Raw genomic sequence first — 26,986 nt, 5'->3', positions numbered from 1 at the left:
AAAGGAGGAGGATGACAGGCAAAAAGAAGAATGGCGGCTTCCCATGATTTCACTTTCTCATGTTTGGGACTTGCAATTTTGAATGTGAGGGCTTATACTATGGTGCAATTACAGCGTGTTGATTTTGACATTTTTATCCAGTTTCCAGTCCCAAAAGGTTGGACATTCCTGCTTTATGGTTAATTTTATGAGTCCATGCTGCCTAGGGGAAGCCTCGCAGCCAGCAGTATGGACTTGTTAAATTACCATTTATATTCTGGGCTGAGGTCATTCCAAAATTTTCATTCTTAACCTTAATTTTCCAAGTTAACAGTTTGTAGTGAAAGGAAACATAAAATTACAATAATGTGTAAATGATGATAAAGCTCTACCTGTTTGTGGTTCATGGAAAATCCCATGGCGTTATTTGAAAAAGAGTAGGGAGTTTCCCCAATGACCTAACCAACATTCATCCCTCCTCCAAAAACAGATTAACTCATTATCATTTCGCTGTCATTTGTGGGTTCTTGCTGCAAGTAAAATAACTGTAGCAGTTGCCTTCAAAAAAGTTATTTATTGTACGTGGGGAAGTGTTTTGATATGTTCCTGTGAGATGTGATTAGATGCTATAGAAATGCAAATCTTTCTTTTATCAAACTTTGTATAGTTTTAGGCCATTTCAGGTTATTTTAAAAATATAGGCCCCAAATTTAGACACTGTTTTTGGTGCATTTTCAGATTAGAATCAGTGTACCGGCAATTTTGTATGTAGATTCTGGGGCAGGATCCGTTTGCATCAGCTTTCTGACCTGTAATGGCTGCGCTATAGTTTCCGACCAGATCTGAAGCCTTCTATGTGTGTGCTCGCGATGCTGTTGGGAGCTCATTATCAAGAACTTACATTAATACATTTATATAGCACCTTTCATGACCTCAGGATGTCCCAAAGCGCTTCACAGTCAATGAATTATTTTTGATGTCTAGTCACTTGTAATGTAGGGAAATGTGGCAGCCAATTTGCATACAGCAAGGACCCACAAACAACAATGAGATAATAACCAGATGATCTGTTTTAATAATATTCGTTGAGGAATATATATTGGCCAGGACACCGAGGCGAACAACCCTGCTCTTCTTTGAAATGGTGCCATGGGATACTTTATGTCCACCTCAGAGGGCAGACGGGGCCTTGGTTTACCATATATTAAAATGAACAGCAACAAGTTTGGAGTCCCCAAATCCCTGAGCTGTATTCCCATTGCACTAAGGGTAACTTAGAACAAAATAAAATAGCTGATACTGGCATAGTGTTTTATTTTGGAGCGTGCAGACTGAGGAAACTTTCAAAAGAAATTGCTGGAGTTAAGTGTTTTTGAAGCTTTTTTCTTTGTCTTGCATCTGGATTGAGCTGCATGTGCCTTTGATAATCTGAGACCACTGGGAAATTTTTGCCCTGGCCCACAGTAAGAGGCTCTGAGTACTAGATATAGGAATCCTAATAGGCATTCCCTTGCATGCAATTATAATGGAGGAGAGGAGCAGTTAAGGATGGAGAAAAGAAGAATGAAGCAGTATTTGAAGAGATCATACCCGACAGAATATTCCCCCTCCCCTGCCTTGAATTTACAGATCATGCAGATCCTATGAAGATCATGATGAGCAGCTCTGTGTTAGAAGAATGGTGCTCTTCACCAAAGAGGGAATAAGGCAGCTGTGCCAGCTACTATATAGAGATGTTGTGGCCATGGTCATCTGCTTGAAAAACTCTGTCTATGCCTGTGAAAGTGAGAACCACACTCATTTTTTATGCCACAGGCTCATTTCAAGCAGCCATGGGAAATCTGTGCACTATCAACCAGGGAACCATCCAGACATGTATTTATCAAGAAACTGACACATTTTTCAGAAGAGCTGGGAAATTCGTTCAGTTCAACATGATAGCAAGGCAGCATTGTGATAGGGCCATACAGTTTAATGTGTTTCTAGCATCCCCAAAGTGCAAGGGTACTAGATGGCACCCATGTACCATTACAAGCTCTGATTGTTAATGCCCTCAACTTTCTTAATAGATTGTGCGTGACCAGATGCATTCATGTGTATGTCAGATTTGCTGGAAGTTACCATGATCCCTTCATCCTCAGGATTTCTGCATGACCTGAGCTCTTCAAGGAAGATAGTTAAGTGAAGGGATGGTTTGTGAACGACAAGGCGTACCCCCTCCTGCCATGGATAATGATCCCCTAGGAGTTGCAAGATTAGCAGATGAGGAGCACCACGATGAACTGCATTGAGGACCACCAGGGTCTTAAAGGGGTGCTTTTGCAACATTGATAGACAAGGAGGAGCTTTCTGTGCCCCGCATAACTTTGCCATCCGAAAGCACCTGGACATGGAGATTCCTGGGGAGGTGACCCTAGCTGCTTTAGAGGCAAAAGAGCTTGCAGTATAGCAACAGGAGGACCATCACTCAGTGACAGCTGCAAGGGCATCAGAATTCAACTTATCAATGAAGTGTTCTCATCTGTTTACTGCAGTCTACCATTATCACCACTGCATGACTCCTTCTCCCTCACCTCCAACTAATTGTCAAATCCTTCAATCCAGTACCCATCCTAGAACATTACATAGAACCTACAACACAGAAACAGGCCCAACTGGCCTATGCTGGTGTTTATACTCCACATGAGGCTCTTCCCATTCTAATTATCTCTTCCCAACCTGTTCCCATATTCCCTATTCCCTTCTCCCTTGTGTATGCATCAAACCTCCCCTTATATGCATCAATTCTTTCTGCTTCAACACTCCATGAGACAGCGAGTTCTGCATTATCACCACTCAGTGTGTAAATAAATTCCTCTTCAATTCTTCATTTGATCTGTTAGTTGCTATCTTTTATTTATGCCCTCTTGTTTTTTAACTCATCCACAAGTGGAAACAGTTTCTCCACATCCACCCTATTGAACTGCCTTCATAATTTTAAAGACCTCAATCAGGTCTCCTCTCAGTCTCTTTTACAGAGAAAAGAACACCTTCCTTCTCAATCTTTCTTGATAGTTGCATGCTCTCAATTCTGGTAACTTCCTTGTAAATATTTTCTACACTTTCTCCAGTGTTTCAATACTCCAAGTGTGGTATAACCAAGGTTCCATATAAATTTAATATTACCTCCCTGATTTTGAATTCTTTGCTTGAATTCTTTATGGCCTTACTAGTGATTTGTGTATTTGTATTCCCAGGTCTCTTTGCTTCTCTACCCCATTTAGTTTCCTACCTTCCAAGGAATAAGTGACATCCTTCTGCCTCCTACCAAAATGTACCACCTCTCACTATTCGAGGTGTATTGCTATATTGAATTTCATTTGCCATTTATCTGCTCACTCTTCCAGCCTATTTATGTCTTCCCATTTTTTGGTGCAGTCCTCCACATTATTAGCTACAACACCCCACCCCTCCTCTCCACCCCCCCCACCCCCCCCCCCCCCCCGCTCCAATTTGGTATCGTCTGCAAATTTGGACATGAAAACCTCCAATCTCTGAATCCAAATAATTTATATATATGGTGAACAACAGTGGTCTCAGCATGGATTCCTGCAAGACATCACTGACCACTTTGAGTTTGAGAAACATCCTTTAACTCTGTTTTTTGTTTTGTAGCCATCTTTTAATCAAATCTTCTACCTGGTACCTGACTCCATATTCCCTGACCTTTGTCATGAGTCTCTTATGTGACACTTTATCAAAAGCCTTCTGAATGTCTATGTATATCATTGCCCTTGTGTACTCTTTCTGCTATTTCTTCAAATAATTCAATAAGGTTGTTTAAACAAGGCCTTCCTTTTAGAAATCCATGCCACCTATTCTGTAAATTATATTCTCTGGCCCCGCCCGATATTAGCGGGAGGCTGGGTAGCAGCAGGTGGGCGATTGGGTAACCCGCCCAATAAAATCCGTCCGTTCCCCATGCGATTGCGGGTAAATTGGGGCCACTTAACGTGGCTTCCGGGTTTGGCGTCTGGACTGCGCACCCGCATCACAGGCTGTCAGCTGGAGGAGTTCTATTTAAAGGGGCAGTCTTCCAATGGCTGCTCCTGGAGGAAACACCCAAAAGCACAATGGAGCAGCCCAGGGGAAAGTCTGCTCTTAGATTCAGTGATGCCTCACTCCAGGTGCTACTGGATGGAGTGAGGAGGAGGAGGGATGTGTTCTACCCGGCTGACGAGAGGAAGTGACCTGCCTCTATCACCAAGAAGGCCTGGCTCGAGGTGGCAGAGGTCGTCATTGGCAACAGCAGCATCTCCGCACCTGGATCCAGTGCAGGAAGCGCTTCAATGACCTAATTAGGTCAGACAAAGTGAGTACACTTACTCATTCGCCTACATTCCGTCTTCCACATCACTGTCCCCACCCCCCAACACATTCTGCACTGCCAACACTTTCACATCACTCCTCACACCCAATCAAAGCTCATCCTCAACTTACTTGCACTTCCTCACCACTTCCTCATCTCCCCATTAGTCACCCCACCACTACCACTCAACCCAATCCTCATACAATGTCATGGCTCTGTCTCATACTCACCCTCTGATGCATCTCTTTCATGGTCAGCCGCACCCAAACCAATGCATTCAGCGTAGGCCACGTCACCATCACTCACTCACGTGTCTCTACTTTCTCCCCTTATAGGAGAAGAGATCCCAGAATGCACAGGAGAGGGCGAGGACTGGAGGGGGGCTGCAACAGGTAGTCATGCTCACAGACGGAGACGCTGGAGCTGAGCCGCACCCTTGAGTGCCTGTCCATCGGGGATGCCGAGACTGGCACCTGACAAATATCTGGTGACAGAACTTTAACATTCAGCACACGCAATATGAATTGATGTTAACATGCCTTGTCATCTTCAGCACCTCAACATTTGTCATCATGCTTAATATTGCCTTCTGTTCTCTTACAGGGCCTTCAGCGACTGCTGTGATGGCGGAGGGCGATTCCTCAGAGGACCTGCCAGCTTCTGAGGGTGCACCGTCGCATCTGAGAGAGCCATCCACCAGCGCAGATACACACACCTCGGTGGGTCCCCGTCCGCAGTTAGTTGGGGTCGCACATGGTGAGTTACCGCACATGGTGAGTTACCACACATGAGAGCACGATCAGAAACTGGTGGCAGGGGCAGCTGTGGAGAGTCCGCATTGGTGGGCGCACTCCTCTCCAGGCTCTGCTCAGCTGGACACAGATGCTGAACCCTGGGGGCCATCCATTAAAAGGACAATGATCAAGGGGCAGCACATTTGTGAGGTGCCGGAACAGGTGCCACGTGCACGCTCCACAATCGCGCAGAGGATGGAGGAGTCCAACTCCTGCATGAGTGGAAAGGTGGCACAGGTAAGGGAGGGCATCACTGAGATACTGTCACAGGGACATGAGGGCATCCCTGAGATAGTGTCGCAGGTAAGTGTGGGAATGTCTACGATGGAGGGAAGGCTAGCCTCCACAGAGCTTCAAACACGGCTCACAAATGAGTCCATTCAGGCCCTGACAATGGCCCTTCGGACTCAGGGTGAACAACATTCTGCCACCTTAAACAGGCAGGCAGGCCCAGGGGAGGGATGATGGTGAAAAGGGACATGGAAGTGGGGATGCCACTCAAAGAGCCCTCACGTCTCAACCGTTGCCCCCCTCACAATGAGTACCCGCAATACTGCCTCCTCTCCAGGTGGTCGAGTCTGCCATTGCACAGATGCAGTTGCCACACCGAAACCCAGAGGTTGTAGGCCCAAAGCATCTAATCGGTCAGGGCATGAACAAGAGCAACCTGCCACTACCTCTGTTGCAGCCACAGGGGATGCCCCACGTAGAAGTGGTCGGAAGCGAAAGGCGAAGGTTTTGTAAGCACAAAGGGGATGCACAAGAATGTTTGACGGTTGGTCATGTTTTTTATTTATATTTGCTTTTGTTAAATGCACATTAAATATTATTATTGTCACCACTACTGCCACGTCTTGGCCATTCTTGACTGGCTTCTGTAATAAGGCCCTTTCATGAGGTTCACCATGAATGCCCACACTTGATGCCACCCATTGGGTCACTCTACAGTGGGCATTTGTGTAATTGCAGGACTGCTTTGTGCAGGGACTGGGGGGGGGGGCGGCTGGTGTAGCCGCTGCTCGATCTAGGTGCTGAGGACTGGACTCTTCACACTGTCTGATGTTAGAAGAACCGTTCACATATCAGTGACTCCCTAGCCTCACGAGCAGCCAGGTGAGCCACTGCTCTGTCCATGGGTTGCTCCTCCTCCTCCTCCTCCTCAATGTGGGTGGCAGATATGGATGGGGCCTCCTCAAGCGTCACCCCTCTCTGTTGTGCCAGGTTTTGCAGGGCACAACACATGACTATAATGCATCCCACTATGTCTGGTGCGTATTGAAGCGCTCCCCCGGAATGATCAAGGCACCTGAAGCGCATCTTGAACAGCCCTACAGCATGCTTAATTGTAGACCTGGTGGCGATCTAGCTGTCATTATATCGATGCTGTTGCTTGGTGGTGGAGTTCCTCAGAGGTGTCATGAGCCATGTGTGCAGGGGGTATCCCTTGACCCAGAGGAGCCAGCCCTTTCGGGTGTTCGGTGCGTGGAAGAGGGGCGGGATGTTGGACTCCCAGAGGATGACGGAATCGTGGTAGCTGCCAGGGTATCTGGTGCACACATGAAGGAATCTCTTGTGGTGGTCACAAACTAGCTGAGTGTTGATGGAGTGATAGCCCTTCCTGTTGATGAACAGTCCTGGCTGGTGTGGAGGTGCTTGTATTGCTATATGGGTGCAATCGATTACATCCTGCACCCGTGGAAGCCAGCCACAGCGTGGAATCCCACTGCCCTCTTCGTCTGGCTGAGGTCGTCCATGGGGAAGTTGACATAGTGTGAGGCCCTGTGAAACAAGCCGTCGGTGACCTACCTTATGCACTTGTGTGCAGACGACAGAGAGACCCCGGCGATGTCCCCGGTGGCACTCTGGAATGACCTGGAGGCAAAGAAGTTGAGGGCAGTGGTGACTTTGACAACAACAGGTAAGGAGATGCTGCTCGGACAGCTGGGAGCAGCTCGGCATGAAGGTGGCTGCAGATTACTGCGACCACCTGGCGACTGACTCTGAGCCTCCGTATGCACTGCTCCTCAGAAAGATCCAGGAAGCTGAGCTTCGGTCTGTAGACCCTGTGGTGAGGGTAGTGCCTCCTGCGATGTTGCTCTCTGTTGTTGCCATCAATGCTCTTGTGTAGGTGCCTGTGGCGCAGCACTGTGTTGTGGAGCTCCACGTGGCGGAGGTGGACGCCGTGCCTAGCGAGGCTGGTGATGTTGCTCATCCTTGGATGAAATGATGAACGCAGTCATGGCGCCCCCCCCATCCTGATGGTGTGAGTTTGAGGGGGTCCGCAAAGTAGGTAAATATGTTTGCACTGCAGAGTTTTGGGTGGAAAGTAAGAATTTTGAGTGGAAACACAAAGGTCTTGCAGCCAAACTTTGTCTGAAGTGACAGAGTTCCCTGCAGCAATAAATGGCATTTTCTCCCCACCTATTCAAATACTCAATTGCATCTCCCACTGGCTGCTGGCTGAAACACGTCTGTTGTAACAGGGAGTGTTTCCCACAGCACGGGAAACACGCTGAGGATCCTTCAAAATTGCACCCCTGCCAAAATGTCCACTCAATCAGGTATCTCAAGTACTTTAACTATGTGTACAAGTATGTAAATCATCATCCCACTGGCTTTAATTGCCGGTGGGACTCCTGCATTTGGGAGGTGCGTGCACACCCGAACGTGGCACTGGGGAACCCGGAAGTCAGTAGGTTAGAGCCGGGCTCCGAACCCACTCCCGATTTTTATGATTTTAGGAGTTCCCCCGCCCCCGAGGGACCCGCTCTGTCATCCGAAAATCGACCCCTCTGTCTCTAGACCTCTTCCACTGTTGTCAATTCCTCTTTGGTAGCCTCTTCAGCGGAAACTGAGGCAAGTATCTATTCAGTATCCCTGCCACTTCAGTATCATCTCCTGTGAGCTTATCTTGCTCATCCCTTCGTGGCTCTATGCCCATCTTAATTCTTCGTTCATTATTTATATGCCTTTAGAATACTTCACTATTTCTTTTTATATTCTTTGATATTTTCATTTCATATTTCCTCTTTCTAATTGTCTTTTTACCGTCTGTCCTAAGCTCATCGTATTCTCTTTTGTCATCGTCCTTTATTGTTTATGTACTTAGCATATGCCTCTTTCTTTAGAATCAATTTGATCCTTACCTCATTATTTATCCATGGCAACTCATTCTTGGTTACTTTGTTCTTATTTTTTAGTGGAATATATTTCTCCTGCACCCTATTGATTTCCCCTTTAAACATTGCCCCTTGCTGTTCTGCTTCTTGGTCTGTCAATATTTTTCTTCCGTTTACTTCCCTTGGCTCCATCCTAATTCCCTCGTAGTTAGCATTTTTCCAATCTATTACTTTGGACTTTATAGTGTCTATATATCTAGCATTCTTGCCTTACACCTTATTATATTGTGTTCACTACTCCCTAGATATTCTCCCAAGTTTTCTTCTCTTATCTGCTCAGGTTCATTTTTCATTATTGTTTCTAATGGTGTTTCCTCCCTTGTTGGGCTTCTTACATATTGGGTCAGAACAGAATCTTGTAGACATTGTAAAATCTCCATCCCCTTCTCCCCTTTCACTCCCTTTCTCTAACAGTTTATTTGGGGTAGTTGAAGTACTCCATGATTATGATTCTGTGTTTTTTACTCATTTCATATATTTGCCTACATATTTTTCTCTCCATTTCCGTTCCACTATTCGGTGGTATGTAGTGTACCCCTAATAATGTGACCGATTACTTCTTAGAATTCATCTCAATCCATATGAATACAGTTTCTGTATCATACAAAGTTATGTCCTTTCTTGCAACTGCCATTATGTTGTTGTTGATTAATACAGCTACCCCACTACCCCTTCTTCCTCCCCTATCATTTCTAAATACATTATAGCCTGCAATATTTAACTGACAGGTGTGGTCATCCGGGACAGACCCACTGTCCAAAAATTCCCACATTCTGCAATCCCAATACACTACCTATGCTGCCATTATCTACTCTATATATTTATCACATCAGACTGTTGGCCCGGGGCTGCAGAAAACTACTGAGGTTAATTCGAAGTGCTAACAAAGACACTGACTTTTGAACTGAGGTGACCTGGAGTTCAGTCACTGGTCTGAACTGGCCAGAACCGGTTTGAATTCGTTCCGCTTCTTAGAGGGACAAAGGAGCTTTGATGAGACACCAGTCTTTATTTGGAAAAGGAGTAATGAGGTGATGCTACCTAGCCCCTTGGAACAGAGCCAATCAGGGGATGATATTGACCACTCCAGCAACTTTGAGCCAACCGGAGAAGACAGCATTCGAAAAGACAGGCTTGAAGTTAAAAACTGAAGCATTGCAGGCTTGGTGCCAGAGAGTGTGTTTGTTTGTGAGGGAGACTAACCATCGTGGAAGTAGGGACCCTACGTCAGGGACGTAGAGACGACGTTGAGAGAGAGAGAGAGAATCGCCTGGCCAGCATTATCTGTCCTTTCCGGGTAATATAATATCCTTTCTATTCTGTGACCACTCAGGGAGTGTTAGTCAGAGAAACCTAGTGGGTGTGCGTTTAAATCCTAATACTCAGGGAGTGTTAGTCAGGGAAACCTAGTGGGTGTGCGTTTAAATCCTAGTTTGAGTATAAAACTGTATAACCTGCTGTAAACTGCATGCCTATATCTAACTAGACGTATAAGCGGTATGTACATGATCTAATAACGTTAATAAAGCAAATTGAGAATTAAGAGAGAATTGACTCTTCCTCTGAGTACTAAGCCAAAACCGTTAACCGGTGACTTCCGGTCAACAAAACATCTTTAGCTGAGTGAATATGTCAGCACACAATAAGTGCACCCTTTCCTGCATGACTATAATCTTCTTGAATACAACATTCTCCTTTAATAAAAGGAACGCAAAAGTGACCATAATCCATAAGCGGTTGTGGCAGAGGAACATGAGGCAGGATCTTGCTCCTGGGACTCATGTGTGGCCTTGTCCTCAACATCCTCTTATCCACATCATCATCCTCATCATAATCCACAAGGAGGAATTTTCTTTCCTCCTAATTCTCCTCCTCCTCCTCATCCTCTGCTTTGTCATCATCTTCTGATTCCTATTACTTTGGTAGATCTGCAGGAAAGGCAAGCTTGAGCTAAGAATGGGCGAATATAATCCCCTTGGGATTAAGGAGACAGAGAACTTAGTGGAAGCTTCTGGCTGTCTGTTGCTTCACTGTTGCACCGATCTCATCATCTCCCACAGCTAGAGCAGAGTGTCTTCCCCAGCAGTTCTATAGCTTGCTCTTCATAGAGAGTCAGCTCTCTGATGTCTGGAATGTCTCCTCCATTTATCTGCATTGTGCGTAGCTTTCTCCCGTAAGAAGATTGAGGGAATTAGGTGAAGACTAGCATATGAGTGATGTATCCCTGGTGGCATTGGATAGCTCTTCTAATAGATATGCTGGTATCATGCTGATAAAGTAGAAGAAGGGATAGGCATACAAGCAATTGCTATTAGGGGAGATTGTGATATGTATTGTAAGATCCCGAGTTAGTGACCTCCTTAATCACAGAGCAGGTGGTTACTTGCACAGCTATTAATTTAGCGAGTGAACAGTGTGTAGGTGCTCATGGGGCCCAAGGAAGAAAAGTGAGAGTGGCCGGTGAGTTACCTTGCCTGTCCTTATCAGGTCATTGAACTTCTTCTGGCACTGGTTTACAGTTTTGGGGGTGAGAGACGTGGCACTCAGTGCCACTGCCACCATCGTCCATATAGCACATGAGATACTTTGATATACGGGTACCCAGCAGTCTTTCTCTCCTTTGCTGCATCTCATCCAGAAGTGAATAAAGATTGATCGCATTAAAACCTTGTGCACTTCTTTTCTGCCTCCTTCCGTTGCCCTGCAACCTTTTTTGATGCCTTCACCAGGGCCTGTACTTGAAGATAATGCTTTAAAAATGGCACAATATCACACATGAGCCATTCTTTACAGCTACCTGACAGTCGAGTCACTGAGCCATTTTTCTACTTGTCTGTTTCTCTCCCAGCCTGTTGCTACAATCTTAAGTCATTCTTAATCATTTTTAAAAGCTTCACTTCCAATTTCCAGTCCCCCAGTGCACTACTCCTGTGTTACACAGGATTTGTGCTACTGAAATATCAATGGATATTTAAATAAGTTGACATCCCACCCCTAACCCCAATTTATGGATTTATCTTGAGGTCAGCACTGGACAACATTGGTGATTTGTCAGGTCAGTGCTTTGTTTATTACCCTCATGTGATTGAGCAATCTGTTTCCATATTTGTATGACAAATGAAACAATGTGAACAAAATAGAAAAATGTACTGGTCTCACACATCTGATCTGCACTACTCTTTTGGGAGCTTAATTAATTTATTTTATTAGACACATTGTATAATTCCTCAGTTGACAGGTTGCATTCATCACATACATGAAACAATATAGAGAATAATGGAAACCTGGGAGTGATTACAAGGAAGTAATCTAATTGAATAACCCATGTGACATTATAAACAATGACAGGAACACTAGAGCAGCTTATAATGATGCCCTGAACCATGAGATCAGTTTACTGCCTTGAAATGATTCCAGGGTATCTGTTATCGTTACAGTGATACTGCAAACTAGAAGGAGTGGACTTATTCACATTTTGTTTCATTTTAATATGTGCAGCTGTTTTTGTCCTGATTCTAGCATTCCTGGTGCTCCTTGCCCTTAATGCAAGATGTTTTTATTGAAGTTCAATGACTCTGATGTCATTAGGTCACATTCATTGAAAAATAATTCTGCAGTTGATTAACAGGAAATGCAACGGTCAGTCAATAGAACATCCTATAAAATCGGTAAATGTGCCTCATGGCAAGGAAATGGATCAAACAGTCAACACATTTCAAAAAAATTCAGCAGTTTTGAAGGATTGGACTCCAGATTTTAATTACAGATTGATATTGTTGCTGTAAAGTAGCCTAATTTACTTAATTCCTTCCCAGATATTATCATGCAATCATTAAAGATCATCACTAGATGGCGAATGATAAATCGTTCACAAAATTGTTTTCTTGCAAACACCATTTAAAGCTCATTGCAGTTTAAATCTTGCATGCTAAACTTACATTGACCTCGTTGCTAACATACCATAATGCCATTTTAATAGCAAGATGCATCTTGTAGTTCATGAATAATGAATTAATTTACAAACCTACCAGTTCAGTACAGTAAACTACAGTAAAATCTGTCAGTACTCTAACTCTAATCAACAGCTGACCAGCGTGTTCAAACTGAAGTACATTTTAAACCATATCTCAGGAGTCATATTTTTGTTGGATTCTGGTGCCAGCAATACAAGAAATGCAACATGCAGCATGCTCTTGGTACTCAGCCACTTGGCATCTCAATCCCAAACAGGCTCTGGAAGAATGCAGCAGCCTCGCACACTCAAACTACTCAGGAAGCACCTAGGTTTGAAAGGGCACACAATGGACACTAAGGGTGTAAAGAATTAGTAAAGTCACACAGAATGGGGTTTCATTAGAATTATTGGTTTCACTGAAGTTGTTATTTGAAAGATGTTGCCTGGAGGAGCACAGAAATCTTTAAAAAAAATACCTTTTTGGAGAGGCCTCCAGCGGTCCCTTTAATGATCGCCATTCAGGCCTCTTAACGCAGGAGCAATGGGACTGGCGTACAGTGTCCATACTCCACCCTCTTCTCTTTGAAAGTTGCAATTGGGGGTTCTACAACAGGCGCAGGACTCTGATTTGCATATCTAAACAGCCTCCCGCCTGTTTTGGACGGGAGTGCTGGGCACCCGTTTAAAAGTCTGCCCGAAAAATGATTCAGGTGGGCAAATGGGTGCACAAGGTCCCCACCAGACTTTCAACTGCTGGTCACCCGTTTTCAGGCGAGAAATGGGTGGCCAGCTGTTGAAAGTCTCCCCCTATGTTTTCATGGGTGGGAATGCGGCATTATGCACCCCTGCTCACTCAAGAATCACCTGAAAAATGACCGAACAGAATGTCGAAAATCTAGACCATATAATGCTAAACAGAAGGTGGATTCTTTTTAATGCTGGAGAATGATCTCACCAGCACTGGTGATGCAAACAGAAACTGGAAAATAGTTTATCTAACATGTTTCTAGATCCTTGCTCCAACTGTGCACTGCACACTTTTCCTTTTAGCCTTTCCTACTGATATATAATGATACATGATGCCCCGGATTTTCTAAGCTTCAGTTGGAAGTCTGGAAAACATTAATTTCTCTCATTCAAAGTGGGTATTCAAAGGAAATTTTTATTCATGGCAATTTTTCAATAATGATGGGGGTTGCTTTTAAATTGTCCCAACCATGGATTTGCATGCTTGAAATGCTGCAAGGTGAACAAATGCAGGCCAGGAAGATCAGTTGGCACCATAGCTGAATTTCCTGTGCCCACCATGCCACAATTGTATCAGCTGGCCTTGGCACACTTCCCTGGTAAGGACTGAAGGCAACTACTTTTGCAGTCACTGGATCACAGGGTGATGGTTACAGAGATGTATTATTTGCTGTAAGAACACCTGCTGACAACCTAAATCTGAGGCATTACTGCCAGTGGCAGTCAAGGTTGCATCCTCCCTCAACTGTTAAGCCTCTTTTTCCTTTCAGGTTAGCTTAGGGATTATCTGCAATATCAGACATTTTGCTGCCTCTAGGTGCATCAACCAAATGACCCATGCATTGTTCAACAGGACCAGCACTTACAGCTCCTTTTCCACTGAACAGCAATAGAAGTATAGCATGGCTGTCCAATTATCCCACAAACTCCAGCAGTCAGTGATGTCATCCTTGTTTCTCTGTTCCTCTGACTCCAGCCTTTGTGCATCCCTTTATCTCACCATTGGTGGCAATGCCTTCTGCCACCTGAGTTCTATTCACTGGAATCCCTTCCCTAAACCTCTCTGCCTCTCCACTTCTTTCTCCACCTTTAAAAACGTTCTCGAAACCCATTTCTTGACCTAGTTTTTAGTCACCCCATCTGATCTTTCCTTTCCTGGCTTGGTGCCTGGTTTCCATTTGCTCATCTGTGAAATGCCGTGGGACATTTTCGCATTAAAGTCGCTATATAAATGTTGGTTCTCTAGGACATGGCTTATATGAACAGAAAGAATTCCATTGCATCAATGTGACTGGTCAATGATCAGCAATATCAGATCCTGAAGGTCCATGCCTGTTTGTCAGGTAATGGTCACATTGGGCCAGAATTTCCTGTCAAAATAACAGTGAAGCTAATGGTGCTCACCGTTATTTATGCGCAAATGGTACTGCAACTTCAGGCATGGGGCAGATGCGCAGTTAAACGTGGAAATCCAAAAGTTGCTGTCCAAGATGCGGCGTTCCACCATTAGCTTTGCGAAAACAGCATCTTGCTGTCTGCCTCACCATTGAAATGCATTGAACGGCGTGAAGTTGCTGTATTTGCACAGTAGATATGAACTCAACTCACCACAGAAAGTTAAGTCTTGTCCACTTCAGTCTAAGCACCACTTTTAACGAGGTGATAAGTATTAATTATTGCCAGTCAACCTCTCTGGCACTGTAAGTTAACTATTACAACTGTGGAGTCTCATTCCTTCAGTTTTTAATTGTTGGATATTTTAAAAATGTAATTTTAAATTTAATTTTTTTTACTTTTCCTTTCTGTCTTCTTTTTTCTTTTTCTCTCTTAATCTAATCTTCTTTCCCTCTCTTTATTTCTCTTTCTGTACCTGATTTGACATTGAATTCATCTACTCTAATTTACACTTCCTTCTCAGTCCTTGAGCTGTTAAGTTTGCAATCCTTCAATCTGATTGGTTAAGGAGATACACAATTGCTTGCCCTCTTCACTCAGATCCCAGATGCCCTGTTTCCCTCACTGTGACGTTATCAGTTCACACTTTCAGCAACTTGCCATGCAAAAAATGTAAAACCCTAAAGGGGCAATGGCAAGTCTAACTAACGGCAGATGCTGTTAGATACCCTGCCACAGCAAAATTATGGCCCAATGTTTTTTTTCCTAAAGGCAGACTTCCAGGACGGCTCCTTAGAAACCAAGGTTACTCTCTTGCCAAGCCCCAGCTAATAATACCCTTGAGTGAAGCACAGACAGAAGTATAGTGCAGATATAGCCACCATGTAACTACCAGGATAATTATAAAGCATTTTGAGACAGTGGCCCAGATGCTTTGACAGATCGGGGGCATCTTACAGTACAGCCCAACTACGGTCTCCAAGAAAATAGTGATGTGCTGCATATTCACAACTTTGTCATACAAAGAGTCCTAAATAAAGAGGAGAAAGAGAAGGCAGACCACCCCACAATCAAGGCCAAAGCGTTGTGACCAAGAGGATTTTGCTATACAAATGCTCAATCAGCAAGAAAGATTATTGCACCAGGTGTTCGCACAAGAGACATTCAGCTGCTCTAGCCCAAAATATATCACCAACATTGTACTTTTTACAAACTCAACAATGGATGCTCATCCTTTATTATGCTGCCAACCTATTCTGCACCGTTAGAAAGAAACTCCTAGGACAAAGTTGACCTGAACTGCAACCAATGTATTCTTCTATTTGTGATATTTCTATGTATATGTGGTGTTTCTTGCCCTAATGCTTCCCTTGATAATTGTGTATGCTGTATGGTGTATCTTTCTCAATCACATATTGCTTGCTTCCCCAGTGGAAGGAATAACTGTAGTGGCTGGCTCTTAGTGGAAGTCCCTTGGGATTGAGATGGCCCCGTATCTCCTTGTGCTGGGTCATGAGATGGTGTAAAAGAAGCACAACAATTTTGAATTTTTGACCCCATTATGTTCAGTTCTGGTCATTGAGGCACAAGGGAAACATCCAAGTGCTGGAAATGGTGAGGAGATGGGGCATGAGGCTGATTCCCATTATCTGAATTATGAGGAAAAATTTGAAAAAGCAGATGGCCTCCATCACCTGCACTTCTTTTTGCACAGCCATGCAGGGAAACCCGCACATCGCTTGTCAGCCGCATTTCTATAATATAAAAACATCTTAGAATTTGGTGCACCCCATCGACCATGATAGACCTGGCAGAATCCAGGCTGCTCAGTATGTGCTTCCTGGTAACATTTTCACTGGCAACAGGGAACTAGATTTTGTGGGGAAATTCAAAACACTTTAGGTTCCAATGGTCACATTAGTATGCCTTTTCTGCACATCTCCCATAAGACTGCTATTGGAGCCTCCAGACTGTCTAGTCAATGTAGATTAGAAATTAAACTATTTTAACCACAAGAATCATTGCAACTTGAATGTTATGCATCTGCCCATTAATAAAAAATGTCTAATTTCTGACAGGATGATTCATGGTTGTTTCCGTCTATAATATGGTTAGATGGGTTAAGACAGCTTTAAGCAGCCTCTATAGGATGCTTTAAGTATACAGGTAAGTGAAAATTGATCATCTGCCACAGTCCAGTTTTCTTTCTGTATCAAAATAAGCGGGTTGTCGTTTTTCATACACGGGCCAGAATGATACGAAGTGCAGCACTGATTCTAGTAATGTACAAGACAACTTCTCTATAATAGCATGTCGAGCAGCCCATGTAATTTACAATTAGTGACTGAGAACCCTGTAAAGTATATTTCACAAGGATCTGATGGGAATATTTATTTTCTTTTGGAGGTAGCTTGGTGAGAGAATCTTTGAAGACTCCTTAACCCATCTCACTCCAGCTGCTTGTCAAGCCCACAAAAATCTGCTGCCACTGCTAGACGCAGAAACAGACTCAAAGGGCAAGGTACATTTTCAAAACATTCTCAGTTATTTTCCGTTCCTTTAATACAACTGCAGTACTTATAGAATAATTGAAGATGTGACAGAAGGTGTCCATTCTCTTTTCTCTACCTTTTCTCAGAATTCACAAATGATAACATTTAATTTTCTTCTTAGTCAGGCTGAAGAGTGTAATTAGATCCTAGTGGACTGAATCAATGACACTACATACAGCAACATCTCTGACCACATATTTATACATTGCTCAATAACTTCTTTTAAGACTTGGTTTCTGTTTCTTACCTTAGGATACGGGTACTGCTTTCCTTTTGGGTACAGATTACCAGTGAAACGTGGAATTACCATATTAGGTACCAAGGTATCATTGATCATCAGAAATGCCAGTCGTTCTCCATTCGGGGACCACCAGTGAGTGACATGGGAATGTATCAGCTCCTCTGCAACCAAGGTAAGACAATCAATAAAAGCAATTAACCCTTCGAGTATAGAGGTGCCAGAGCAAATTGCAGCTAACAGAAACTTTATGATCGTTGGAAGATTTAAATACAAAATGAAATATTTAATACTCAAATATACTTTATACATTGCTTTTGAGGGAAATAATGAAACAGAATGTAAGATAATAACCTTAATGCAGTTTCTAAGTACCTGCTATCAGTCAGACTGATTTCTGTTGCAGTTTTGCCTCTTGTGTATTATTAAATAGTCTTTATGAAAGTGAATAATTTTGATATAAGGTACAATTGAATCCAGTCATCAGACTGTTTTACAATATGACCTGTTTATTTTTAGTGTTCCAGAATTCACATAAGGTACCATGGAGTGCTAAGACACATGTGTACCCAATAAATTTCTCCCCTGATGAGTTTCCAATTTTGTTTTTATTTATTCAGTATTTATTGCCCATTCCTAGTTACCCTAAGGGCATTAAAAGTCAACCATATAGTGTAGGACTGAAGTCACATGTAGGCAAGACCAGATAGGGAGGCTGAATCCCTTTCCCAAAGGACATTAGTGAACCAAAAACATAGTCATTTTCTGGTACCAGCCCACAAAATGCCAGATTTATTGAATTCAATTTTATAAGGCGAATAGTATAGATGCATTTAAGGGAAAGCTAGATAAGTACATGAGGGAGAAAGGAATAGAGTATATGGTGATAGGGTGAGATGAAGTAAGGTGGAGGAGGCTCATGTGGAGCTTTAACACCGGCATAGACCTGTTGGGCCGAATGGCCTTTTTCTGTACTGTAAATGCTATGTAATTCTATGTAATAACTTACCATGGTAGGACTATGAATTCAGAACCCAAATTGCTAGTCTAATGCTATAAGCATTAGACTTCCATACTCAATAGTTAATCACTGTTTTACAATTTAATAAAAGTTTTTTTAATGTGATGACATTTGCTATGTGACAAACTATATGAAATGAACCTACATTTAATGCAAACAATAAACAACTTTAAAGCAGTGCTTGATGGAAAAATTAACCACTGAGTAATATTTGGTCACATAACATACAGGGCCAGAGGATTATATGGTCCACATCAATGCATATCAAACAACAATAGAAAATACATATCAATTTCATCAACATCGAAACAGGAAAGGCAAGTTATTATTTTGCGTGTAGACCCTTTTTCAGAACTGAGATTGTGGGTCTGCACCCAAAATGAGAAACCACCTTTTTTTGCTTTTCAGAAGTTGATGAGCTTGCTATGTTGCCAGCATTTGCATTTTTATCTTTTTGTTCCATTAGATCACTACGTTTATTATTTTTTCAGATGCTACCCCTCATAAGCCAAGATTTGACTTATATCATTGGTTTCCCCTGAATATTTATGAAAATACAGTATTGAATATTTTTGAGCATACCTATTCTCGTAAGATTGGTTTTGTTGACGGGGTGATCTCAGCAGTGGCTCACTGCTGCGAAATTGCCTGAAAAGGTAAATGCGGTGTCCCTGGTGAGGAGGATGGCAGCTCAGCTCACAAAGAAATTTGCCAGCCTCAAGAAGTTTGCCAAAGCAAATGTATCCAACATTTAGCTGCTTCCAGTTAAATGGAATGGCATAACTGCAACAAACATTTACTTGTACCTCAAACAGCTGCACCTTCATATGCATGCATTTCTCATTTGGTAAACCTAGCCTTACTCACACTGTCGCATGGCACCCTATATTAACATGTGACACAGCTTGTGCTTTCTTGGAAACCTTGCAATAATATAGCTCACTTATCTGTCAATTTGGGCCTACTAATGCTTTCACTAACAGCAACCTATATGCTGCATAATTGGGAGGAAGGATAGCCTCGCTGTGCCAGAACTCTTCAACTTTGCAGCTTTTCACCAAATTGTTTTTGATTGTAGGAAAAGGAAGCCCATAACGGATGAGAGATATGGGTAACTGAAGGCAGCCCAGCAAATCTGAAGCCCCTAACTAAACTCAAAGAAATGATCTTGAAAATAGTGGAACTGGAATGTATTGAGCATTTGGCAAGAGGGTGTCATGATCTTGCAGGCTAGCACCCATCGTTGATGCTTATTTACTTACCCATTATCTTTCACAAACTCAGGGACTCAGCTATTCACTAATTTAGCATGTACCGCCGCACCATGTCACACCATTTATTGGGAAGTCATATTTTTTACAAGGATTGTGTTGCTCATTTGATTATAATATTTGCTTCTCTTCTATTTTTATGGGTGTCTGCATGGATCAGCAGCATGGTACTCCCAAAGAAGCAAAGCCTATCATCTCACAGCACACAGCGCACTCACTCCACTTGTAGGCGGTACCAGAACAGTACATCTACTCTGGGGCAATGAGATTAGAATTTGAGGAGGGAGCAACAAGTGAAGCAAAGAACATTGTTTAAAAAGGGAGAAAGAGATAGACCGAGTAATTACAGGCCAGTCAGTCTAACCTTGGAGGTGGGCAAACGATTGGAATCAATTCTGAGGGACAGCATAAATCGTCATTTAGAAAGGCATGGATTAATCAAGGACAGTCAGCATGGATTTGTTAAGGGAAGGGCGTGTCTGACTAACTTGATTGAATTTTTTGAGGAGGTAACAAGGAGGGTTGATGAGAATAACATGTTTGATGTAGTGTACATGGATTTTAGCAAGGTTTTTGACAAAGTCCCACTGGTCAATAAAGTAAAAGCCCAAGGGATCCAAGGGAAAGTGGCTAGTTGGATCCAAAATTGGCTCAGTGGCAGGAAGCAAAGGGTAATGGTCGATGGGTGTTTTTGCGACTGGAAGTCTGTTTCCAGTGGGGTAATAAAGAGGACAGTGAAGTAGTAGTTGAAGGTATTGGGTACTCGATGGTTAATAACTATATGAATACCATTTTATTTTCCAGCAGAATATAGGAAAATATACTATAGACTACATATAGCTAACTATGTGGGTACAGAAAGTGATAATCATATGGAGGAAAATTAGCTGGAGTTGAAATATGATTCAGTGATCTGACAGACACTGTGACATTTGATCATAAGGAGATATCAATCTACATATGGGCCCAGAATTTGCTGTCCAAATAATGGTGAGGCTAATTCACGAAAGGGGCATCTTGCTGCCTGCCTCACCATTGAAATGCATTGAACGGTGTGAAGTTCCTGTATTTGCACAGTAGATATGAACTAAACTTGCCACAGAAAGTTAAGTCAAGTCATTTCTAATCTAAGTACCACTTTAATGAAGTGATAAGCGTTAATTACTGCCAGTCAACCTCTCTGGCATTGAAAATTAACTAATTAAAGTGCAGAGTCTCATTCCTTCAGGTTTTCATTGTTGTTGGAGATTTTTTTAAAAATGTATTAAAACATTTTTTGTTACTTTGTTTTCTATCTCTATTTTCTCTCTCAATCCAATCTTTCTTTCCCTCTTTTTATTTCTCTTTCTGTACCTGATTTGACATTGAATTCACCCACTCTAACTTACACTTCCTTCTCAGTCTTTGCGCTCTTAATTTCACAACCCTTCAATCTGATTGGTTAAGGAGATACACAGTTGCTTGCCCTGTTCACTCAGATCCCAGATGCCCTGTAGAAGGCGCCGCACACATCCCACCTCGCATTTCCAGCAACTTGTGGTGCAAAATATCATGTAGATTAAATGGGCAAAGACCAAGTCTAACGAATGGTGGGCGCTGTTCATTGCCCTGCTACAGCAAATTTTGGGCCATTGTGAAGGTTTGTACATCACTGCTATACATTCTGTTCAGAATATGTTACACATGCAAAATAAAAATGGGGAGTTACTAGTTAAAGCCCTAACTCTCTACCCGTGATCCATAAAATCCAAAATCATTTTGCTTCAGAAAAATTCAATTTTTGCTGAAATACATGGCTAACCTGAAATGACATTGAGAACAATTTAATTAAGTAAGACTATATTCACTAAATATCCCTATCTGCAACCTGGCTTACTGGATGGCAGTTATTCCAAATGTAGAGAGAATGGAATGAATGATTTCTGAGACTGATTATGAGTTTTAAGACCATAAGACCATAAGAGATAGGAGCAGGAGTAGGCCATTCGGCCCCTCGAGCCTGCTCCGCCATTCAATGAGATCATGACTGATCTGATTTTTACCTCAACTCCACTTTCCCGCCTTTTCCCCATATCCTTTGACTCCCTTGCTAATCAAAATTTGTCTAACTCAGCCTTGAATGTATTCAATGACTCAACCTCCACAGCTTTTTGGGGTGAAGAATTCCAAAGATTCACGTCCCTCTGGGAGAAGAAATTCCTCCTCATTTCCATCTTAAATGGGTGACCCCTTATTCTGAGACTATGCCCCCTAGTTTTAGATTCCCCCATGAGGGGTAACATCCTCTCAGCATCTACCCTATCGAGTCCCCTCAGAATCTTGTATGTTTCAATAAGATCTCCTCTCATTCTTCTGAACTCCAATGAGTATAGACCCAACCTGTTCAATCTTTTGTACTTCAGTGACCCATAAAAAATAGCCATGCCACAAAATGGAAGGCTTGATGATCATGAATAATGGAGAAGAACCGTCTGGATTACAAGAAAGGCTTTGGGTCCACAATCGTGGTCTATTGTAGTAAATGAGAAAAAAATGTGCAAACTTTCTGTACTCTTGACAATCAAAACGAGGCAGATGTTTTGATCTGTTCAGATGAAATCATGATCAATTTGTATTCATACATCATTTAAATAGGCTGGTTATATGTCACTTTGATCCTCCCATTGAGAAAATAGAGGCTATTTAATGGAAAACTGGAATATAGAATTTATTCATGAGTGAGGATAACCTGATGAATGAAAGCTTTGTGTCCCGACAATCCTCAACTTTATGCAAATCATTTTATAAAACAATTAAATATTTAATTCTAATAAAACTGTACAACTGCGCCACACCACTTATACATCCATCTATTGTATAAACACTATTATCTAATCAATTAATTTTAATAATGATGTGACAAAGTCTGCATTGTTTGGTTACTGAACTATAGATCAGATTGGTTTGTTAATTTAAATATCAGATAGTTCTTTTGATCTAAAGAAAGGGTTTATTGCACTGTGAATCTTCTATGGTTGAGACAGACATGTGGGGTGGGGGGGCGGAAATTCAACTTTGGCAGTAGAGCAAAGGAGCGATAGCGAATCGCCAGTTAGATTTTCCTTCCCATCGACTTTTATAACCAAGTATGATTTTCCAACAAAGAAAGCTCATTCAAAATACACTGCTGGTCAGTCAGTAACTCAAAGAGAAAGATAGATGACATTTCAGGTTGGACCTCGACATGAGCTGTCCAATGTAAAGCAGTTATCTATCGTTCTCTTTCAGATGTTAATTGGTTTTCACTACATTTCCAGAATTTTTTCCATCACCTCAGGTGCAGACTCTGCAATACAGCACCCATTGGGTGAGGTTGATTGCATAAGCACAGTTACTGTGACAACTGCTATGATTGAAGCAGTATAGATGTGAGCTCCAAACTACAGCTCTCAGTCTTGTCTGCATTTACCATGTTGGGAATCAGCTTGAGATGACCATCACACAAGCCCAAGACTTCAATAACCTCATTACTATGCAATGGTCTGTGCTCACACAGATATATAGTTGTGTGAGGTAATGTCCAGCAACAGGAGAATAACAGAAGCTTGAAACGATGATTGAGAGGTCTCTCAGGGCAACACGACATCTAAACATTCTTGCCGCCCTAGTTAAATGACTACAGATGTGTCTCTAAACATGCATACCCAGGCATCCATTACCTCACTTGCTGTGATGCTAGCAGTTGGAGTGACATCTGCTGACCCAGCACAAGGAGATATTGGGCCTCCACCATCCCTAGAAGTAAATGCTAACACCCAGAAATCATCCACTTCACTTCCTCCTGCCACTGGGGGAAACTACTTGCACATGATTTGGAAGTAGAAGACTCAGTAAGTCTTACTAAGTGGAAGCACTGAGGCAAAACACATCAAATGCACCTGCACTTAATACTGTAAGTGATAATAAAACTTGCCTTGGTTGACACTGGAATGTGTCTGACATTTTTTTTGGTATGAGGAAGATTCAAATTGTTAGGGAGAAATGATGTAGCTTTCATTGGTGTTGATATACAAATGGCCCCAATGGAGACGATGTTTTATTTAGTAAGGACACATTTGGAGATTACTATTGTGCATTGATGGTACAAGGCATTTAATTAAACATTTGATCGATTAGACCCAGTCTGATGACTCTGATAGATTGAACGATTTGTTGTGCAGACAATTTCTCTGTCTCCTGGTTGGCCTCATCTTCTTTTCTTTATGGCTGCATTTCTTCCCCTAACTGCTCCAGCCTTAAGCCTCTTTGCAGGGAAAAGTTGTGCAAGCCTACAGCAGACAACAATAATCTTAGAAACCTTCGCCAGACGATACTGTACCACTCCTCCAATCTATCCCGGAAAGGACAGGTCGCATTGTACCTCCCCTCAGGCCTTGTCTATGGGTGATGCGACAACAACAACTTGCATTTATATAGCGCCTTTAACATAGTAAAACATCCCAAGGCACTTCACAGGAGCGTTATCAAACAACATTAGACACCGAGCCACATAAGGAGATATTAGGACAGGTGACCAAAAGCTTAGTCAAAGAGGTAGGTTTTAAGGAGCGTCTTAAAGGAGTAGAGAGGTGGAGAGTTTTAGGAATGGAATTCCAGAGCTTAGGGCCTAGGCAGCTGAAGGCATGGCCGCCAATAGTAGAGCGATTAAAATTGAGGATGCGCAAGAGGCCAGAATTGAAGAAGCGCAGAGATCTCGGAGGGTTGTAGGGCTGGAGAAGGTTACAGAAATAGGGAGGGGCGAGGCCACGGAGGGATTTGAAAACAAGGATGAGAATTTTAAAATTGAGGCATTGCTGGACCGGGAACCAATGTAGGTCAGTGTGTGCAGGGGTGATGGGTGAACGAGACTTGGTGCAAGTTAGGATATGGGCAGCAGAGTTATGGATGAGCTCAAGTTTATAGGGTGTGAAAGATGGGAGGCTGGCCAGGATAACATTGGAATAGTCAAGTCTAGAGGTAACAAAGGCATCGATGAGGGTTTCAACAGCAGATGAGCTGAGGTAGGGGCGGAGACGGGAAATGTTACAGAAGTGCTGGGCGGTCTTGGTGATGGAACGCATATGGAGTCGGAAGTTCATCTTAGGGTCAAATAGGACACCAAGGTTACGAACGGTCTGGTTCAGCCTCAAACAGTGGCCAGGGAAAGGGTTGAGTCGGTGGCGGGGGAACAGAGTTTGTGGCGGGGACCGAAGACAATGGCTTCGGTCTTCCCAATATTTAGTTGGAGGAAATTTCCGCTCATCCAGTCGGACAAGCAGCATAACAAATCAGAGGCTGTGGAGGGGTTGAGAGAGATAGTGATGAGGTAGACCTGGGTGTTGTTGGCCTACATGTGGAACCTGATGTGTTTTGGGATGATGTCACTGAGGGGCAGCATGTAGATGAGAAATAGGAGGGGGCCAATGATAGATCCTTTAGGGGGCTCCAGAGATAATGGTGAGGGAATGGGAAGAGAAGCCATTGCAGGTGTTTCTCCAGCTACAACTGGATAGATAGAAATGGAACTAGGTGAGGGCAGTCCCACCCAGCTTGACGACAGAGGAGAGGCACTGGAGGAGGCTGGTGTGGTCAACCATGTCAAAGGCTGCATGCTGGTCAAGAAAGATAAGGAGGGAGAGTTTACCATGGTCACAGTCACATAGGATGTCATTTGTGACTTTGATAAGGGTCATTTCAGTGCTGTGGCAGGGGTTCAAACACGGAAAGGTGGGCACAGATTTGGGACGCGTCAACACGTTCAAGGACTTTGGAGAGGAAAGGGTGGTTGGAGATGGGGCAGTAGTTTGCAAGGTCAGAGAGGTCAAGGGTTTTTTTTGAGGAGGGGGGTGATGACGGCAGATTTGAATGGCAGAGGGACAGTACCTAAGGCGAGGGAGCCGTTAACAGTATCAGCTAACCTGAGGAGCAAGACGGGAAGTTGGGCGGTCAGCAATTTGGTGGGAATAGGGTCAAGGGAGCAGGAAGTGGGCCTCATGGACAAGATGAGCTCAGAGAGGGCATGAGGGGGGATAGGAGAGAAACTAGAGAAAGATGTGAGTTCAGGGCTATGGCAGGGGGAACCTTAGGGGAAGTTTGGCTTGGTGGGCTAAGGGAATGGAGGGAAGTGGCAGAGGCAGCTGAACGGATGGTCTCAATCTTAGTGACAAATAAGTCCAGGAGCTCCTCGCACTTATTATTGGAGGTGAAGGTGGAGGGGGCAGAGGAGAGGGATTCAAGAAGATGGTTTGTAGTGGAGAAGATAAGCCTGGGGTTATCTTTGCATTTCAGGATGATTCTAGAATAGTGAATAGTTTTGGCAGTGGAGAGCAGGACCTGATAGTACTTTATGTGGTCCAGACAGATCTGGCGATGAATGGCTAAACCAGTTGTCCACCATAAACGTTTAAGTTTGCGTCCCTTGGTCTTAAGGGAGCGGAGATGAGGGCAGCACAAGGGGGCAGTGGTATCAGTGGCATCAGGACATATCGTTAGTTCCTTAAAAGTCATTTCTGGAGTCGACTTGCCCCTGCAAATAACACTGGCAACATTGACTGGTATAGATGAAGAAAACATGGTTGCTGGCACGGAAATGAGCATTTACATGCATGACTCTGTTCCTATAGTCACAGATCACCTGGACATTCATAGAATGGTAGCTCTTTCTATCATGAATGAAATTGCATTGGGAGTAGGGACATGTATGAGCAATGAATGCAGTCAATTATGTAGGTCCTGCACTTGTGAAAAGGCTGACACATGACAGAAATGGAGGGCTAGTGCTCGCTGCTGGCAATTGTAAACTGAAGGTTGGCTTATATCAGAGAGCTCCCAAACTTGCCTAGAAGAATCCAGTTACTTAAAAAGTTCAACGCTGCTATAACCTTAACAACCTCTAACAGAGCTGTTCCTGTGCTGGAGCTGTGTTATGAGGATATTGTAGTCTGTGCAATTGGATGTTTTCCAACAGGTCTGGATATGAAATCCTGGGCATCGACACACAAGTAGCAGCACAAATGGAGCATTTGAGGTGTGATCTCACCTGTCTGGCATTCCTTCTTTGTTATTCCTCATTTTCCTCCAGAACCTATAGAGGTATTCCCATAACTGGAGGCTAAAAAGCTCACTATAAGCATCAGCTACACAAACAATTACAGACAAAAGATGCAGTACAGCTTTAAATAGCTGTTGGGAAGCTTCCAAGAAGTTTCCCTAACTTCCTTTGTCCAACAAGACCAACATTGCTTCCATAATTTATTTCTATTTTCAGAAAGGCTTTGACGAGGTTTCACCTCAAAACGCCTAATAAAAATGAAACCAAGGATATCCAAGGGCCATCCTCATTTGATGCACCTGCAACAGGACCTGCAGCTCTTCAACAATTTTCTGCCAACTTCGCAACTTTTCCTTTAATAGTGCGCTGCAGCCCTTTAAGAGCTGCTGCCATGCTGGATTTTACATTCTCTAGCCAAATGTACTGCACGTTAAGCTT

General features: G+C 43.1%; 1 protein-coding gene across 1 annotated transcript in view; it reads right to left on the bottom strand.

Moving 5' to 3' along the window:
* Nucleotides 1–26,986, bottom strand: part of LOC137323598 (inactive dipeptidyl peptidase 10-like) — a 685,713-nt gene that overhangs the window by 94,127 nt on the left and 564,600 nt on the right. The window contains exon 9 of the mRNA XM_067987272.1: nucleotides 17,197–17,351. Within this exon, the coding sequence (XP_067843373.1) occupies nucleotides 17,197–17,351 (155 nt within the window). The remainder of the gene's footprint in view (nucleotides 1–17,196; nucleotides 17,352–26,986) is intronic.

The sequence above is a fragment of the Heptranchias perlo genome, chromosome 7 (genome assembly GCF_035084215.1).
Source record: "Heptranchias perlo isolate sHepPer1 chromosome 7, sHepPer1.hap1, whole genome shotgun sequence".
In the NCBI taxonomy this organism is placed as follows: Eukaryota; Metazoa; Chordata; class Chondrichthyes; order Hexanchiformes; family Hexanchidae; genus Heptranchias; species Heptranchias perlo.
Note: the sequence above shows the minus strand (reverse complement) of the source record. Positions and strands in the feature narration are given on the sequence as shown.